General features: G+C 36.7%; 1 protein-coding gene across 1 annotated transcript in view; it reads right to left on the minus strand.

Annotated features, from left to right (window-relative positions):
* Positions 1-213: 213 nt before the first annotated feature.
* GALNT3 (polypeptide N-acetylgalactosaminyltransferase 3) overlaps positions 214-19,688 on the minus strand; it is a 46,150-nt gene continuing 26,675 nt past the window's right edge. Inside the window, exons 4-11 of the mRNA XM_040971660.1 lie at positions 16,443-16,592; positions 13,255-13,489; positions 11,551-11,668; positions 9,930-10,130; positions 6,576-6,707; positions 6,266-6,367; positions 2,070-2,222; positions 214-1,207 (exon numbers count right to left, since the gene is read on the minus strand). Coding sequence (XP_040827594.1) covers positions 1,085-1,207; positions 2,070-2,222; positions 6,266-6,367; positions 6,576-6,707; positions 9,930-10,130; positions 11,551-11,668; positions 13,255-13,489; positions 16,443-16,592 — 1,214 coding nt within the window. The 3' untranslated portion in view covers positions 214-1,084. The remainder of the gene's footprint in view (positions 1,208-2,069; positions 2,223-6,265; positions 6,368-6,575; positions 6,708-9,929; positions 10,131-11,550; positions 11,669-13,254; positions 13,490-16,442; positions 16,593-19,688) is intronic.

The raw sequence follows: 19,688 nt of genomic DNA on the forward strand, positions 1-19,688 counted from the left end.
AACTATCAAGTGGTTCTATAATTGCTGAAAACTGAATATAAATTTCATGTGTCCCCCACTTAATATCAATCATAGATTTCACGCAAGAGGGAAAAAAGTTCATCAGATGATTCTACTAGTGTTCAAGACTTTATTTTTTTTTTCATATAGATAAAGATAAGGCTTTTAGGTGGAAAAAAAAAAAATCCCTTACCAAGACAATCAATAATCAAATCAATAACAGATAAATTTTAGCTTTGAGTCAAGTATTGTGCAATTGAAATCTAAAATCACAAACATTCAACATTAGTGAATTTCAGTTCAGGAAACAAAGAAGACTAGTAAAAAGGAAAAGGATCCCTTTCGACAGATGGTAATTTATTAAGCCTTTTTTTGTTTTGTTTTTAGTTGTGCTGAAAAGACATCCAGTATAGTCACTTCAGAAAATTCTTTGAGGAAGACTTAAGAATATTAAGTAGTGTGGACTTTAGACTAAAAAGCATTTTAAAATTTGCCAAAATGTGTTAAAATATATTTGCTCCTATCCAATTTCTTGTTTAAGGAAACATTTGACTGACAAGTAAATAAAAGACAAAAGCATTTACTTGCATTTAAAAATAAGAAATTCTAGATCTATAAAAAATTTCCTGGTTAGTATACAAAGGCCAATGTTTTGCCTTCATTTATCCACTTCAATGTAGTTAAAAAAATACAATATCAAATATTTCTCCCTCTCCCCACAAAAAAACTAGAGAAAATATTTAAAAGTGTAAGCATGTGAATATAGCTATGTATAACCTCAAATGGACAAAACACACACACATCACTTTACTTAAAAAATGACTCTTCATACTGTAAACATCTCTTCTATAGCTGGACATTTAGATGGTCTTTGGTATTACTAGTTATTGTGCTTTCAAACAGAAATTTACAGAACTTCTGTAGCAGAGCTACAAAGACATTTCAGATATAAATAAGAAAAATGCACTTGGAATAAGTTATAATTAGCTGCTTTTGCATAATTTTCAAAAACTACAGTGTATGCCTTGTCACAGTCTTATGAGAAAGAACATTTCTATTCCAACTCCTTAATCTTAAGGAACACTTAATTGTTTTGGTTAAAGATCCATTTTTGGAGTAGATCTGATGGATTGCATTGCACTAAATTTGGGTGTTCTCCATTTGCTGAAAGGCACATTTCAAAGTGTGGATTATACAGAAGTTGATCCTAGAATAAAAGGAAACAGATATTGAGTTTCAAGACTCATACTTGATTGATAAGTGGCTCCGTCAAAGCTAAAGAAAGACTTGGGTATTAAGTATACACCATTCTTACCAGGAAATCTTTTGGATATGAACTATTTCTTATAGAACCTTGTGGGTTTCTGGTGCAAACACTACTTTTTAAGTCACTACTATTTGATTTACAATGAAGCATTGCATAAATGGAGAGAAATATTACTAAGCCAAGCCTCAATTCAATTTTTAAACAAGAAGCCCTCCACTGATATACACGTGACAAGCCATTAAAAATCTCAATTGATAGTAACCATTCTTAAGCATTCTGGTGCTACACAAAACAATTTTCAAGTAAGAATTGCCATGAACCTGCTACCCCTTAAAACATGTGCTTAAAAACATGTATTCTGTCATGTATTCTCTTAACTCTAGATTCATGAACAATTACTAAGATAGGAGAGGAAAGAAATGGTCTCTTTAAGTAAGAAACAACTAATGCTTCCCCACCCACCCCCCACTCTACAGGGGGATAAATGTGACTATTGTTAACAGCACTGTAAGAAGCTCATAAAAGTAAAACATAAACAGCAATTATTTATAATTCATGGGAGGGTTGATTCGTATAAACCACGCTTCAAGCCATGTATATTTATCATTATTTTGTTTCTAAAGGTACTTAATTCATAGATACATTCTCTAATATTAGTAGATACATAGAATAATTAAGTTAATAAAGGCTGAGAAATTGTAGAAATAGCATTAATGGACTATATGAAACGGGCCTTCTCAGAGTAGCAACTACAGTTCATTACAATAATTAAATGAAAAGGTGAATTGACTGCAAGAAGTACCTTTCGGATCTCCCAGATCTGTTCTCCTGTGACAACTGTGTTGTGCCCTTTGTAGGTGCAGGCCTTTAGCTGAAGGAGGCTTTGAGTGGCATGAAGGCATAATTCCTTCTGAATGTTGTGCCGGATTTCATTTTGGGCAGAGTATTCAAAGTACTGTGGAAGAAAGAGTGTTATTATGGACAAAAAAGCAAACTAATATGCTTCATCGCAAAACAGGAAAATAGCAATGAATTCATGATTGCTTCCACAGAATAATACCATAAGAGCAGTTACTAGAAACACAAATGGACATTTTATGACAGAACGTGCTGTGGTCCTACTTCAGCTAATTACTTTTAGGTAGCTATTTAAAAAGTTATTGTCTTTCTTACAGTACCAGATTCCAGAAACTATCAGGTACAATGGAGGCTGGCATAATCACAACACAAAAATGGGCCTAAGAGTTGGCAGAAAGGACATTAACTACCTTTTCTCACAAACTTCTCTCTTGCACAAGTGTTTAGCAGTAAAGATGCATGTTGAAACACTGTCTGACATCAGGGTATCTGGCTTTGACAGTGGTTTCAGCTCCCAACTCCAGCTTTCTGCTAACACAGACCCTCACGGGAGGTACTGGTGAGGGCACAAGCTGTTGGGTTCCTACCACCAATGTGGCAGACCTGGACAGAGTTCCAAGTTCATGGCTTTGGCTCACTCTTGCCTGAGCACTGGCAGATATTTGGGGATTTAACTAACAGATGGGAGCATGCTCTCTCTTTCTCTCTCTCAGAATAAGTAAATCTTGAATAAGTAAATCTTGAAAATCAAAAATAAAAGTTTGGCTACAGGGAAAAAAGTTCGCTCTCTCTTACTCTTCTCAATTAAAGGCAACTTCATTAAACTAGAAACTATGACATTTTTTTTCCAAGCTCAAATTTCTCACCTATAAAATTTAACAGTTCTTACTTCACATGAGGATAAGAGGTTAACATGCATTTAGTACTTTGAAAAGTGACAAGTTCACAGTCAGCACTCAGTACATTTAAGCTAGCTATTGTTACTTGTAGGAATGCTTTTCTCCCCTCAGAGTCAAGTAATTTCTTTCTTAGTAGTTTCATGGAATTTCTTTCTCAGATGTTTCCATTTTATATTTTCTTAGTACTTTATCTTCACTACTTCCAATTTACCTTCAAATTCTGTTCCTATCATCCAGTGAGCCAATCTATTGTCAGTTTTTACAGCATTGAATAGATGGGCTACTGTCTTTGCTACAATAAAACCCATATGCCTTAGATGGTACAGAAAACTTCCCAGTTTAATATAAATCACTGTCCAAGTCATATACTATACTCTTCACAACACACAATCTATGCAGAATGTCTCTTTCTATAACTCAAACGCTGTTCTACAGTCTGAGTTCTGGCCAGAACACTCTTCTGATTCTTTTAGCTGCTGAACTCCTTCAAATCCCTTAAAAGCCACCTTAATATCATATTCCTTATTCAGCATTCCTTGAATGTGTCCTACATTCCAACATGGCATCTTACTCATGGCTTTCTTAGCACATCACAGATAACTTTCATAGCATCTGGTTAGAACTCTGTGTAAAGCTGCGTAGCTCCCCAAGAGTCAGATAGTGTACCATTAATGATATGTGGCCATTGCAACCACATGAAGAGTGAACCAGTAACTGGAAGACTTCACTCCTGGCTACCTTTCTGTGGCTCCATCTTTCAAATAAACCAACAAATCTTTAAAAATAAATAAATAAAGCAGGGTTGGAGCTGTGATATATAAGTTAGAGTGGTGCCAGCATCCTATTAGGGTACTGGTTTAAGTTCTACCTTCATTACTTTTGATGCAGCTCACTGCTAATGTTCCTAGAAAAGCAGTGGAAGATGGCCACGTGCTTGGGACCCTGCATGTGAGGTGGAGGGGTTTGTGGGGATGTGGGGGAAGTACTGGCTCCTAGCTTCAGCCTGTTCTAGCTCTGGTCACTGCAGCTATTTGGGTGTGAGTCAGCAAATGGAAGATATCCCTCTCTTCCTCCCTCTCCACCCCCCCCATAACTCTTTCAAATAAATAAAGCAAATCATAAACAAAAAGAAAGCAAAATATAATCAATGATTGTGTTAGGGTGACAGAAGAATCATTTTAAAACTTAAGGCAGACAACATTATTCTTCTGATCAAAAGGTTCTTGTCCAACTCAGAATTAAATCCGAATGTCTTAATGGAGACAACAATATCCTGAAAAGCCCAAGTCTCTTATGCTGCCTGTGAACTCACTTCCTGTCCCACTTTGCCTGGTCCATTTTGCTGAGGTCACACTGGCTTTCTACTTTCTCTATATTCTTGTCTCCCGCCTCCACCTTGCCCATCGGGCCTCCAGGACAAGCTTTTCCTCAATCCTCTCCCAGTGCATTCAGGCCCCACTTTAGGTCACCTTCCCAGAAAGGTCTTCCCCAACCTGTAAAATTAGCCACCACCCACACCCTTCCATCTCCCCACATTTCATATCTTATTTTTTCCTTCCTGTGGAACAGAAGCTCCACAGCATCAGTGCCTTTGTGCTTTACTCTGTTATAGCAGTACAAGTTACAGTAGTCTCTATCCAAAAAGATGCTGAATGAATATCCTTTTCCATTTCCAGATGTCTAAAAGACACCTATATTTGCTTGTAATTTAAAAATAATTTTAGGTATAGTTCAAAACATTTTATGGTAATGATAGGAGAAAAACAGAAAAAATACACAATATATCGTCCACTTTCATTAAAAAATATTAGAGGAAGCCTGAAATTTATGAGTATTTATATTTAATGCCAAATTCTTACAAATGAGAAAATATTTTTTTTAAGATTGTTTTTTGTTTGTTTTTATTGGAAAGTCAGATATACAGAGAAAAGACAGAAAGATCTTTCGTCCTTTGATTCACTCGCCAACTAGCTGCAAATGGACAGAGCTGCACCAATCCAAAGCCAGGAGCCAAGAGCCTTTTCTGCATTTCCCCTGTGGGTGCAGGGTCCTAAGGCTTTGGGCCATCCTCCACTGCTTTCCCAGGCCACAAACAGGGAGTGTATGGGAAGTAGGATGGCCTGGATTAGAACCTTGCGTCCATATGGGATCTTTGTACGTGCAAGCGAGGACTTAGGCAGCTAGGCTACTGCACCAGGCCTGAGGAAATATTTTCCTTTGTTCAAAACCATAAGTGCTACCAATATAATGCAATGTTATTTCTAAAAAGATACAGCTGTTTATATAAGTATTTTTCCTAATAGATATTTAAAATGCATGCTCATATTTATGTTCACACATGTACCAGTATATACTATGTATGTCCTATGATATTAAAATGCATGCTCATATTTATGTTCACACACATATGTACACAGATATATATACATATATGTATGTATAGTATAAGTATTTATATACATGTATCCACATATGAAAGTATATTTATATCTGTATCTTCAGAGGTTGATCATAAAATATAATTTTCTAGAAAGACTAGGAGCCTAAGCTGTTTGAACACAAACAGTCCCTGTCAGGGTCAGTGAATTTGTTAAATGAACAAATAAAAAAATATGCTTGAATACTTCCAGTAGTCAACTTGCCAAAAAAAAAAAAAAGGAAAGCAATTTTAAAATTAGAAACTTACTTAATATACCTTCTACTCAAGGTAGACTAAATAGTAACATTCAACACTGGAATCTTGTTTGGTAAAAGAGTCAGACTGATAACACTGTGATGTCATAAATAAAGGAGAATTAGAAATACACCTCTGTGTATGTGTGTGTACAGTGGAGGGATATTAAAATAACTGCCACTCAATAAAAAATTGGATAGGATATTGCTGCTTGAGCACTAATGTATGATATAATGTTATTAAATCCAATTAAATATGGACTTTGTGTAGGATCTGGCAAAAATAATGCAAATATCAAACTTCAACATAGATAGGATTTTTGAAATTTGAATGTCATTATCCTATTCTTCTCATTTTCTTTTCTACTAAATGGGAACTATTTCCAAACCCAAATTGTAAACCAAAATAAAGTCTTCTATAACTTCAATAGTAGTTGCCAGACTTACTCTAAAAACATTTCACCCACTAATTTCCCTGAGTAAAACACCGAGGTAGGCCTTCTGTAAAACCTGTCTTGCTTGTGATTTCAAGCGCCAGTAAGAAAGGAGGACTTCACACAGCGCTCACCTGGTTTCCTCCAAGTTCATGACACGTGTACAAAATCAATGGCTTGTTCCCTTGATTATTTTCTCCAACATCCAGGCACAGAGGCTGGCCAACGGTTTTTACCTAAGGGAAAATTTTAAAGTTGTAAAAAGTTTTTGAAAACTTTATATGGTTCACATGTTTTCTCATCTACATTCAGGAACTCACGTTAATAATAACATAAAACCTTAAAAGCAATAAACCACAGAGTATTTCAGCAATTTTTGCTGAACCACATAAATGTTGGTGGCAAGAAATACATCCAATAAAAAAGGAATAGAAAAATACTTACATATCCAGATATAACAGGATTAAGTTCTGGCACATATACTTCTGGATAAATAGTGTTCAGATACCATGTAAAATTTTTACATTGAAGGCGGTTTTTTATTTCAAATCTTTTTGAAAGATCACCAAATGATTTCTGGGAAAAAAAAAAAGGATGTGTATGGAACACTTACAAAAAACAGTGCTGATAATGTACTTTAAATGCTATTATCAGAGCTGGTATCTGGCCTAGAAGTTAAGATGCTGATTAAGATGCTTGCATTCCACACTGGAGTTCCTGGGTTCCACCACTGTTCAAGCTCTTTACTCCAGCTTTCTGTTAATGTAGACCATTGGAGGCAGCAGTAATGGCTCAAGCAACTGGATTCCTGCCACCCATGTGGAAGGCTTGTATTAACTTTACAGTTTCAACTTTGGTCTTGGCCTAGTTCCAGCCATTATAAGGCACTAGCAATATAAACCAGTGGATGATAGCGATGATCTCTCGCTCTCATCTCTCCATTTCAGACATTTCAGATAAGAAAGCAAACAAGATACTCCAATATTTGTATTTATATTAAAGTACTAAAAAATTGGGGCCAAAATGCAAGACACAATTTAGTATTATTCACCATCGATTAAAGCTGAAAGACCATTGGTCTCAGAATTAAGTCTTACTACAATACTTATGACAATGGGGTATTTTTTTCCTTCTCCGTTTTGGATGTTCCTGTGACCATTCTTGTGAAACATCCAAAACGGACTTTGACCTAATATTAAAAGTGCCTTAAAAGTGAAGTTGAGAAGACAGAGATAGATAAATAGAGTCAATACAATATGTGATTTATATCTCTCTTCTGTCAAGATGCTTAAAGCAACACATCTGAGAAAATTTTTCTAGCTTAAGAATGTTACTATTAGCAAATACCTCAACTAGACAACTAGTAAAAATGTAAGGTAACTGAAATTTTGTTTTCCTTATTTTAAGGGATTAACGTTTTTCTTAAAAGAAAGTACTACCTAACTGAAAAAATATTTGATCTCCTAACAAAGTTTTAGGTGAACTTAGTGTATGAACAAGTAAATATTAAAGCTTGTCAGTTCAACTAAGGAAAATATTTTATTATGTCAACTTTGATTTCTAAACCCAGAGATTTTAGCAAAAAAAAAAACAAGGCTCTCAAGGACTTTCAGCTGACTTAGAAATATTTCAGGAAGATCTATCTGCTCTGGGGTAAAAATAGGCGTTTTCTGGCTACCTGTCCCTTCCTGGGTGACAAGTAGAACAAAGTTTCATGTAGCACTCACTTGCCTGTTTGGTCAAGTGCTCTTACATGGTGCACAGTCTGCTCAGTTTGTCTTGATAGGCTTAAGGAGGAAAAGCAATGTACTACAACAGTGTGTTGAGTTTGCAACTGATAGGCTATAGTGAAGCATTAGAGACCAAAGAAAAAATGGAAAGAGGTAGTCTAATTTTTCTTTACAAAAATAATCAACATGCTTGAAAAGCATTTATTTATTTGCTTGAAAGGCACATGCTCAGAGACAGACAGATACTTACGTGCTGGATCAAGACAGACAGAGAGAGAGATAAACAGAGAGACAGACAGACAGACAGACCTGTGTGCTGGATCACTCATCAAATGGCCAAAACAGGTAAGGCTGAGTTGAGAGAGGAGCTCCATCCTGTCCTCCCAAATGAGTGGCAGGGGTTCAGTTATGTCTTTTCCACCTTTCCCCGTACATTAACAAGAAGTTGGTCAGGAAGTGGTGTCCCTAAGACTATATATAAATGGCACTCTGATATGGGTGCTGGCATTGCTAGCTGCAGCTTAACCTGTGCCACAAAAATACTTCCCAACTCCCTCTACCTTTTTACAAATATTTAGCTGTTTAAAAATGTAATTGTTTTAAGCAAAACTTTTAAAATATTTGTTTCACAAGAGAGCAAGAGAAAAGTTCCATCCTGATTCACTCCCCAGATGGTCACAACAACCAGGACTGGGTCTGGCCAAGTCAGGAGATTGATCTGGGTCTCCTACATAAGTAGCAGGGATCCAAACACTTGGCTCATTGTCTATTGCTTTCCTCAGGCCACTAGCAGGGAAGTGGATAAGAAGTGGAGCAGCCAGAGCATAACCAACAGTTACATGGCTACCAACAACCATGATGCTAATGCTCCCGGCTCCCAATTAAAAAAACTATACTCCTTCCCTCAAAAACAACAAAAAAAATTTTTTTTAAAAAACCCACTATTTATTTACTACATAGAAGTTGGTGGCATTCACCTAAGTTTGTTAATGTATACTTAACATCACATCCAATATTAAGGCAGTTGGAATTCAGTTTAACATATTAGTAACCCATGCTCTACAGAGCAGAATATAGTTTTAGGAGTTAATTTTGTCTTATTTGGCAGAGGCATTGAGAAACAGGACATGAATTCCCTATCTCAACCTGGGAAAGGAGGAAACAGAATCACTCTAAGCATACTCTCCACACCCAGCCACTTCACATTTCCATCACAGTCTCAAAAGGACTTTGTCAAGGTTAACACCTTCAGTGGGTACTGGAACTGTAAGTCGAAAAGAAGCCTTTGGACTGGTGGTGTGGTGCAGCCAGTTAAGCTTCAGCTTTACACTGGCAGAGCTCTGAATCCATCCTGTTTGTCTACAGCCATACAGCCCTGAACACGCCCAATCTCGTCTGAATCCATCCTGGCTGCTCCACTTCCAATTCAGCTCCCTATTAATGTGACTGGGAAGGAAGAGGAAGACAGCTCAAGTGCCCAATGAGAAAGACCTAGGCTCCTGATTGTGACTTGTTGCTATTTACATGGTGAAGCAACAACACACGGAAGATCTTTCACTCCCTATTCCCCTTACCCTCTGCCCCATAACTTCAGCTTTCAAATACCTAAATAAACATTTTTTTAATAGGGGGAAAAACTTTGATATCTCTGGTTCTAGTTCATGTCACATTACAACACTGTATTTATTTCCAATTCATACAGTCACCCAGAACCTTATTTAGGTATAATCACATCTCCTGATACCAACACAAGCAGTTCTTCTTAATCTTGTTTTCTTTTCAATAAAATTGTAAATCATGAAAGGGTATTAAAAAACAAAACATCTTCCACTTTAACAAGTTTAATATAAAATTTTAAATAGCAATTTCCTAATCATTTCCTTAAAATGAAAAGAATTAGATCCCATAAATTATACATTTTAAGAGTCTAAATAATAATAATAATAACAACCTTTGCTGCAAAGTCAAACTTTGGATGTTTTACACTTGAAATGATTCAAATCAACAAAAGGACATGTGAACTTGCAACAGATTTTAACTATAATTTAATTTTTAAATTCTGACTCACCTGTTTAACAATTTTTGCTGCATCTGCGTTTCTCCTATAAAATATTTCCTTGTACTCATCCATCCAGACTTCTGCAAGGCGGACTTGGTTGCGAGCAATCACCTGAGTGCCTTTTGGAAAGGAATGAGGGCTTTTGCTGCGAAAGACATGTCCAACAACAGAGCAAGGCATAATCTCCAACTGCCCACCACATTGCCATACCTGATAATTAATGATATTTGTTTAAATTCACAGTATTTTAGGAAAATCAAAGTGTTGTTTTTAATGTTCACCTTTAAGATAGTCATAAAAATAAAACAGATTTATTATAATTTCACAAACTGTTCCCTCCAGTTCCCTTTATGCTCCTAAATGGTATAAACACTGCAGACAATAGCACAATTTCAGAAGTTAACAAAATAGTGGTTTTGGCTTCTTTTTCGAACGTTTATTTTTTTTGTAAACTGTTGTGCAAATTTTCTAATGTGGACAGAAGACCAAAGGCTCTTGTGCATCTGACTTCCATCTCACATGACCCATGTGGTCATCTGACTTCCATCATAGGGTTTCTCTGCTAAGGCAGGAGCTAGCAAGTGGAACTAAGCTGGCCAAGATTCTATTCACACGGCACGTATTCAATATTGTAATAAAGAAAAGAAATCCATATAGCCACTATTATCAAAGCACAATCTGTACTTGTGAAGTACTTGGTAACTAAAAAAATATGCTGAATTAAAGGAAAAAACATCAAAATCACATTTGTATTAAATCTAAATGACAAATTATGACATTGATGTTTTTTGTTACTACATTAAATGCCAACTAAACAAAAACCAAAACAGTCACATAATACTATGGGCTAATGTCACAAAGTAGCCATAATAATTTTTTTTCTTTTTTCAAATGAATGAAAAACTCAATGAAATGTTCAGTTCAACAAACTGCTGCATTAGAGGTTGGAAATATTTAAGTGAGATGAATTAAAAAAAAAAAAATCTCTGCTCTAAGCAGTTCAAACTAAGCTATATTCTTCACTAACATAATGAAGCCAGAATCAGAATTAAAATCTAACTCCTTGTTCAGTTATTTTCTATTACATCCTATACAAAGGGATGAAAAATATATGGCAAAGTTATTGCAGAAAATATTGTACACAATCAAATAAACAGGCACATGCGAAGAATATCCAAAGCCTTTATTTTGACTTTTGAGCTTACTTATATAAACTTTTGGAAAAAAAAAAAAAAACTCAAATCAAGAGTTAAGGCCAATGTCCTTTAAAATTATACATGAATGTTTTTCCATTCTGACTCCCTTGATAACCAAATCATTTCCTGAAGCACTCGTTTAATTATATTTATCTTGGCTAGCACCCAGTAACTACAAGTGCATTGCATTAATTGCTGTTACTGCCTAGAAACAGGTGTTCAACTGAGTCCTCATTATATTGGCAACAATAAGTAAAAATATTAAGTTACATATTAAACGGAAATAATATTATGCCAAAACTTCCAGGAACTTAATTTTATAAAGCAAACAAAAAAAAAATTAAAGATTGTACACATTTGCAATCAGAACCAGCCAATTAGAACAGAATGTATTTCACTGTTACATATGTGTGATATAACCTCCAGAAACTTACTCTGAAAGACATTTCTATATTTTCACCTCCCCAGATTTCCATTTCTTCATCATAACTTCCAATATATTCAAAATATTCTTTGGATATAGAAAAAAGGCCTCCTGCAAAAGTAGGTGTTCTGAAAAATAATCCATCATCAAACTCTGTTACAAAATCCAAACAAGATAAAGCAGCATATTTTCAGATCTGGACAAAGTCAGTACATACTACAATTTCTATGCTTTTACATGAATAAATGAACTAAGAACACTGTTTCAAAACCAAGTGGTGATAGATAGAGAACAACAAGGAAAGCTTAGAAACAGGAAACGGGCAGTGAGATGCACTTATAACTCACTGGGTGGGACACAAAGATTAGTTACTCCTCACTAGGGAGTAACTAAAACTGTTCACCTAAACTTTTGACATATGTCTTGTTAGAGTTATAGAGTTAGACTACCTGAAAAACAGCCAGGTTCTGCAAAATCGTGCTTCAACGATATGAACTGCTAAATACTAAAATTAAAATAGACATGAGACAGCTGAATAGTAATCTATAGCCATTTTAAGGTGTATAGAACCCAATTGTATATAAACTAATAATTGTAATGTCAATGTAGAAGTCATAGGATGTGGTTCAGAACTTGCACTCTTTTTCTCTCTCTCTCTCTTTTAACATGCTGGTTACACAATACCATGTCAACTAATTCCATTACGTTATAAATTGTTACTGATATAATGTCGGGGTTTTTAATTGATTGGGATGATACTCTGTCGGCTCTACCTTCAGACCAGAGACGGTCTCCCCAAGAAACTGCTGAACTTATCTGGACAATAAGATGCTGGACTTGGGCCCAGTGCGGTGGCACAGTGGTTAAGGTCCTCGCCTTGCATGCCCGGGATCTCATATGGGTGCCGGTTCTATCCCGGCAACCCCGCTTCCCTTCCTGTGGCCTGGGAAAGCAGTCCAGGACAGCCCAAAGCTTTGGGACCCTGCACCCACGTGGGAGACCCGGAAGAGGCTCCTGGCTTCAGATCGGAATACAATTGGCTGTTGCGCTCACTTGGGGAGTCAATCATCGGAGGGAAGATCTTCCTCTCTGTCTCTCCTCTCTGTACATCCGCCTTTCCAATAATAAAAATAAATCTTTTTTAAAAAAAGATGCTGGACTCTATGCTTTGTAGATGCTAGCAAGGAAAGAATCTCAACTGAATCTGAACTGTAGTAATGCAACAAGAATCCATCATGGGGGAGGGGAGGGGTTTGGGGAGGGAAGGGGGGAACTTCAGAGCCTGTAGAACTGTGTCACATAATGCAATGTAATCAATAAAAAATAAATTTAAAAAAATAAATTTGAATAGAAAAAAAAAACCAAGTGGTACAGAAGATGGACAGGAGAAGCACTTCAAGTGTCCTCTCCTGACGGAGCAAGGTTGCTATCTTCTCCTAAACCCACCTAGAGATTCTTAAGTAATGATTTATAAGGAAGACACAACAACACACATGTATCCATCTTGTTAAATTCTGCTTCCTAGTCAGTAACATCATGTGGATGGTCACAAATGACTTGTGCATCAATAAATGATGTTTCTGTTCTCTCTACAAAAATCACAGGTTCTTTGCTTGATTTACTCAGTTGCAACTGCATTACAAGTAGCAAGAACGCATGTTCAATACACGGCGTATGGCATAAATGTGAGATTGAGACAGAGCCATCATCTTACTTAATAGGGTAGGTTTCATCTTTTCTTCGTTGCTTCTCATGATCAGGAAGCGACTCCCAGCCGAATGACAGGCTCCAATCAAAATTTCCACGGTTATGGTTATTTCCGTAAGGAGAAGGTTTGTTGAACTCAAATGTGTTCATATCTATGGATGCGATATCAGGACTCACAACGGCAGTGTAGTTCTCAGCTATTCTGGCTAGCAAAGGTTCTAACCAACCATAGAAACACTCACCTAAGGGACAGAGAATTTTAAATAATTCAATGAAATTATTTAAGTTTTGCTTTGTTCTTGTCTTTAGTTTTCGGGTGATAGTTTACAAAAAATTAAGAATGACAACATTTGTATTTCAAGCATATATATATAACAGACTTTTGGGGGGGATAAATAGAAAGTCTAAGTATTTAAAGTGTACAATGTGAAATATTTGAATTTTTACATTGTAAAATGATCACCACAATTAAGCTAATTAACACAGCCATTGCCTTATGTAGTTATCTTTGTGAATATGTGTGTGTGTGTGTGTGATCAGAACATTTGACTTCTACTCTTGGCAATTTTCAAATACATATTACTATTATCTATCGTCACCACGCTGAGCAACACATCTCCAGCAGGTAAAGACCTCCTACAGGATTCTTGTGGTAAGACAAGAACAGGATTAAGAAAAGCAGGGAACAGAAAAGGTAAGAAAACATTATAGATTATTTTTTCTATTAGGAAAGAAGCAAAACGACATTCATGCATAGATTTCAGTTGTGTCCCTTTAAGAAGGAGAGAATGTTTTACTAGTGCACATCACTTAGATCTCACTGTGTTCTGATTTGCACTTAACTCCTTTTGAATAAGATATGGCAACTGAGCTTTAGGAGAAAATAAGAAATCAGAAACTCTAATTTTAGAAGAGACTGATGCTGTGCAGCAGGTAAAGCAACTGCTTGGAAGGCTTGCATCCCATATCAGAATGCCTGGGCTAGAATCTCATCTCTGCTGCTTATCCAGGACTCTGCTAAGACATACCTTGGGAGGCAGCAGGTAATAGTTCAGGTATGTAGGCCCTACTATCCATGCAGGAAACCAGTAAGTTAATGGCTTCTAGATTGGGTTGGCCCAGCCATGATAGACGGAGGCATTCAGGGAGTGAATGGGTGGAAGTTTTTTGTTTGTTTGTTTGTTTTCTCTCCCTCTGTCTCTCTCTGATGCTCTTTGAAACAAGTGAATATAAAGTAAGACACTGAAGAAAGATGCTTCAGATCAGTGCTGTGGTACAAGTTAAACCGTCCTCTTTGCAACCACATCAAAGTACAGATTTGAGTCTCATTTTCTCTAGTTCTTCTCCAACTTCTTGTTAACATGCGCTGGATAGCAACAGATGGTGGCCCAAGTACTTGGATTTCTGCCACCATGCATAAGACCTAGATGAAGTTCCTGGCTCACTGTTTTGGCTTACCCCAATTGTGGCTATTGTGGGCATTTGAGGAATACCCTAGCATGTGGAAGATCTCTCTTCCTCTTGATCAGTCTACTTCGCAAATAAATAAGTCTTATAAAAAAACAGGTTGAAGAGTCCATTCAAAGCTGCCCCATCCTGAATGGAAACAAAAGAGTCCTGTGGGAAGTCTGGTCATGGTTGTTTCATATCATATAGTGAGTTCAGACCATGCATGTATACTTTTATTCTGGGCTTCCCGATGGCTGCAAGTGGACAATTATGGTCCAGGAAGATCATCACACATTGCTTGAGGGAAGAAGGCCTCATTTGACCTTATTGTTACTTTGGGCCAGGGGAAGGAATACTAGACAATCATGTTTTTCTTTGTGAAACAACTCTTCAGGGTTATCTATGCCTCTTCATTTTTCAAAAGTCTGGCATTATTAGGATATTGGGTATATAACTAATATATTTATATTTATTCCTATATTTATTTATATATTGGGTATATAATACATGCAATTATATATCCAAATATCCAAATTGATACATATCCAATATATATTGTATATCCAAATATTTACATTTATTTATGTATATTGAACTATATATTTATATATTCAAAAACCTTTCCACAACAATTAGCAGATATTCAAAACTAATCCTTAAGTGAAATATAACCTATGGGCTGGCCAATTCAAAGATAGACAGCCAAAAAAGAAAACACATTAAACTTACTTCTCAAAGGCTGGTATTTATTAACACCTAGAATGCGCATTAATGTTGACTCTACAAATACTTTCTAATCAAAAGAATTAACAAAATAAAAATTAAAGTACAAAGGAAAAGATCAGTAACAATAAAAACACACCGAAGTTGACAATGTTCGTGGAAGAGATACCACAAAAAAACTGGAAAGTGGCTACCCTTAGGGTGTAATGAAAATAGTTTGACCAAGATTTGACATGCAAAATAGAAAAACACCAGTACTAGGAAAAAGTTTAATGGAAGGGTTGATCACACTGAAACAAACTGTCATGTATTTTAAATGCAGGGATTAAGAGTAACAAAGACAAAACATCTCTGTTTTCTTGTGGTATTGTTTTTCGCTTTGTTTTGTTTACAGTATAAACATCTGTGAAAAATAATATCCTGGGCCCGGCGCGGTGGCGCAAGTGGTTAAAGGTCCTCGCCTTGCACCCCCGGGATCCCATATGGGCGCCGGTTCTATCCCGGCAGCCCCGCTTCCCTTCCAGCTCCCTGCCTGTGGCCTGGGAAAGCAGTCGAGGACGGCCCAAAGCCTTGGGAACCTGCACCCGCGTGGGAGACCCAGAAGAGGCTCCTGGCTTCGGATCGGCATAGTATCGGCCCGTTGTGCTCACTTGGGGAGTGAATCATCGGATGGAAGATCTTCCTCTCTGTCTCTCCTCTCTGTATATCCGCCTTTCCAATGAAAAAATAATAAAAATAAATCTAAAAAAAAAAAAAATAAATAATAATATCCTAAGCTAGGAAAACTTGCCAGGGAAGCAGGTCACGGTGGGATATGACAGTAGAGGAGACAGAACACTGAGGCAGTAGGAACTCTGGGTAAAGAAAGTTGCTATCTGCTTGGGCTGTCATTGCTAAAGCCACCAGTTGGAAATGCTTTTAAGAAAATGAAATTAGGAACTTACAGACAAGGATTCCTTACTTTTTAAGTCAGAAAGAGTGGGAGGGGAAATGCCACAACGAGGTCTCTACATACATACTTACAGTGAGCATCCAGAAATGTGAGCGTTTCAGCTGTTGCTACCGTTGCTCCTAGCAACCGAGCAGTGATCAGACCTTTTCTCTCTCTTTGTCTAACTATTTTTACTATAGAAAATTGTTTCATATATTCCTCTAGTTTATCGTGCAAGTACTCTGTAAGGAAAGAAAAACCAGGATTAACTTTTTGAAGATATTTTCACATGTAACATATGAAACGGAATGAAATGCCAAAGCAGCAATTTCTTCTAATTCACAATCTCAGCACTTGCACATATTCTTCCAGTAAGGTAAAAACTTTACTTTAAATATTGTCTGGAAAAAAAAAAGGAAAGATATGCATATCATAACAAAAGCAATATGACACATGATATTTTAACATACTTATTATGTATATTTCATATCAATGAATACCATTTACAGAGACCTGAAAGAAATAATGGCCCTCGGGATCTAAGATGACCCATTAGGAATCTGAGAATACTGACTCTGGGAGTGAAATAAACAGTATAACCAACAAGCATTCAACATTTTTTACAATTTGCACTTAACTCCAGAAACCTTAAAGAAAAACTAAGTAAAAAAAGATGCTCTGACATTTAGGTAGTACTGATCAAAATAATTTAGGACCAAAATGCTGAGAAAAAGGTGAGTAAGAAAGTCCAGGGCTACAGCAATTTGGGAAGATTTCTACAGAGTCAGCAAAACAAAAACAAAACAAAACCCAACAACTTTGGAATCTTTTATCAGAATTGTTTTTAGTAAAATAAAGAAAATATGAAAATAATAAAGCCATGTAAATTGGGAATAAACTTAAACATAGGTAAAAATATAGTAATGCTGTCTAAGGTAGACAATATTTCAATTTTTCTGAGATGCAAATAAGCAAGAGTGGAAAGAAAAGGTGAAAGAAAATCATTTCACGCAATCACATGTAAGCCACATTTTTCAACAACTTCTTGAGCATATAGTATGGTTGTTCCAATGTCCCTCTTGGTCCCAGACACAGCCTCAAACAGATCTGAGAAGAAGCTAGGGTGAATATGTGCTCCTGCCAAAATTGACTTTGACTTTTCCTGTTATGAAATATAAATAAATATAGAAAAATATGGAAAAGAAAAAAATACATTTTTTCTTCAAAGAGGAGGGTTGCTTAGCATTTAAAGATTCGTTAAGTGAGGTAAGAGTTTACGGCAGTTCTATACAAACATAGTGCAGAGTAATACACTTCATATAGCATAAAGCTATGTGAAATCAAATATCCTGGGTTGAGTTTAGATAGCATCACTTTCAACTATAGATCACTGGCACTTTTTAACTATTCCAGTCTGCTTTACCTCTAGGATGGGAATAACAGAACTGACCATTAGAAGAGACATTTGGAGGGTTATCCCTGAGAGATTACTGCCCAAACAGAGCACTTAAGAGAGGGCCTGCTACCTGGTCTATGCTCTAAAAATGTTAACTGGCCTTTATTTTGAACTTTATTTCATTCATTTCCTGATTAACCACATACTTGCATCTTTTCCTTAAGCAAACTGAAATCAAGGACTCTATACTTAGTCAAAAGCTCATTTACAGAAAAAGAGACACATTTTCTACACTGGGTACTCCTTAGATATCTCTAACTCAGTCTAACAAATTGAATATAAAGATAATTCTTGCCAAGAAAACTGCTCAAAGCTATTGTTGATATAAAACATCACAAAAACAGTCATTTCCTTTTGCCCAGTCGTCCTAAGGTTCTTATTAAAGGTATATTGCAGGGCCCAGCATGGCAGACTCGTGGCTTAAGTCCTCTCCTTATATGTGCAGGAATTTCATATAAGCACCAGTTCTAATCCTGGTGTCCCTACTTCCCATCCAGCTCCCTGCCTGTGGCCTGGGAAAACAGAAGAGCATGGCCCAAAGCTTTGGGACCCTGCACCTGTGGGGCAGACCAGGAAGAAGCTCCTGGTTCTTGGCTTCAGGTTGGCTTAGCTCCAGCCGTTCTGGCTACTTAGGGAACAAATCAGTGGATGGAAGATCTTCCTCTCTGTATCTTTTCTTTTCTGTATGTCTGCCTTCACAGTTAAAACATAAATAACTCTTAAAAAAAATTAAAAAGGTATACTGCAAAGAAGAAAAATGCAGTAAGAGCAAAAATATTCATCACAGTGTTGCACACAGTAATACATTGGAGTGAACAAAAAGATGTTGGTAAGTAAAATGTATATAGTCCATCACTGTCAATTTTCTATCCTCCCTCTATACCTTTCAAATGAAAAAAATTAAATAAAATGAAGTTTTAAAGGTAAAAGAAATAGGCTAGAACAAAAATATGTAAAAATGTTAAATTTGAAAACAGGATTTCTGGTATGGATATACTTAATTGGACAGTGCTTAAAAAGGGGAAAATGTAATGGTTGAAACAGGAGGAGTGTGAATGAACAATGCCTTTCTTTTTTTTTTTTTTAAAGATTTATTTTATTTTTATTGGAAAGGCGGATATACAGAGAGGAGAGACAGAGAGGAAGTTCTTCCGTCCCATGATTCACTCCCCAAGTGAGCGCAACGGTCCATCCGAAGCCAGGAGCCTCTTCCGGGTCTCCCACACGGGTGCAGGGTCCCAAAGCTTTAGGCCGTCCTCAACTGCTTTCCCAGGCCACAAGCAGGGAGCTGGATGGGAAGCGGGGCTGCCGGGATTAGAACTGGTGCCCATATGGGAACCCGGGCGTGCAAGGCGAGGACTTAACCACTTGCGCCACCGTGCCGGGCCCGAACAATGCCTTTCTTTCCGATTTCTTTAATTCTATAACCTAGTTTGCATAGTTAAATGAAGTTCAACCACATCTCTGTTGTCTCACTAACTAGAAAAACCGAACAAAATAAAGATAATCTTAGAGGAAAGCCTTTAGAAATCAAAAAAGCAAGGTAAGATTTTTAAGTTTCTTTTCAAGCTACCAAGTGTGCAGAATTTAATTAGATGTCACTTAAAATATCAAGGACTGTGGTTCAACTAGGAAAAAAAAATGCAGAACAAATCAAGCAGTAAATAAGTCAGCTGATTACAAATGTGTGCCCTGACTCCAGGGGCCTTTAACTGTAAAATGTTTCCATATGAAGGATAGATTTGATACCAGGTCCACAGTCTCTGATTCCACCCCAATCCTAAGTTAACTTGAGAACATAACATCGATACAGTTGGGATGTTCAATTGCCAAAGCCTGGAAACATTGAGCATTATCCAGAGAAAGAAACTAGGTCAGTAAG

Source organism: Ochotona curzoniae, unplaced genomic scaffold (genome assembly GCF_017591425.1).
Source record: "Ochotona curzoniae isolate NIBS_2020 unplaced genomic scaffold, NIBS_Ocur_1.0 contig_2210, whole genome shotgun sequence".
In the NCBI taxonomy this organism is placed as follows: Eukaryota; Metazoa; Chordata; class Mammalia; order Lagomorpha; family Ochotonidae; genus Ochotona; species Ochotona curzoniae.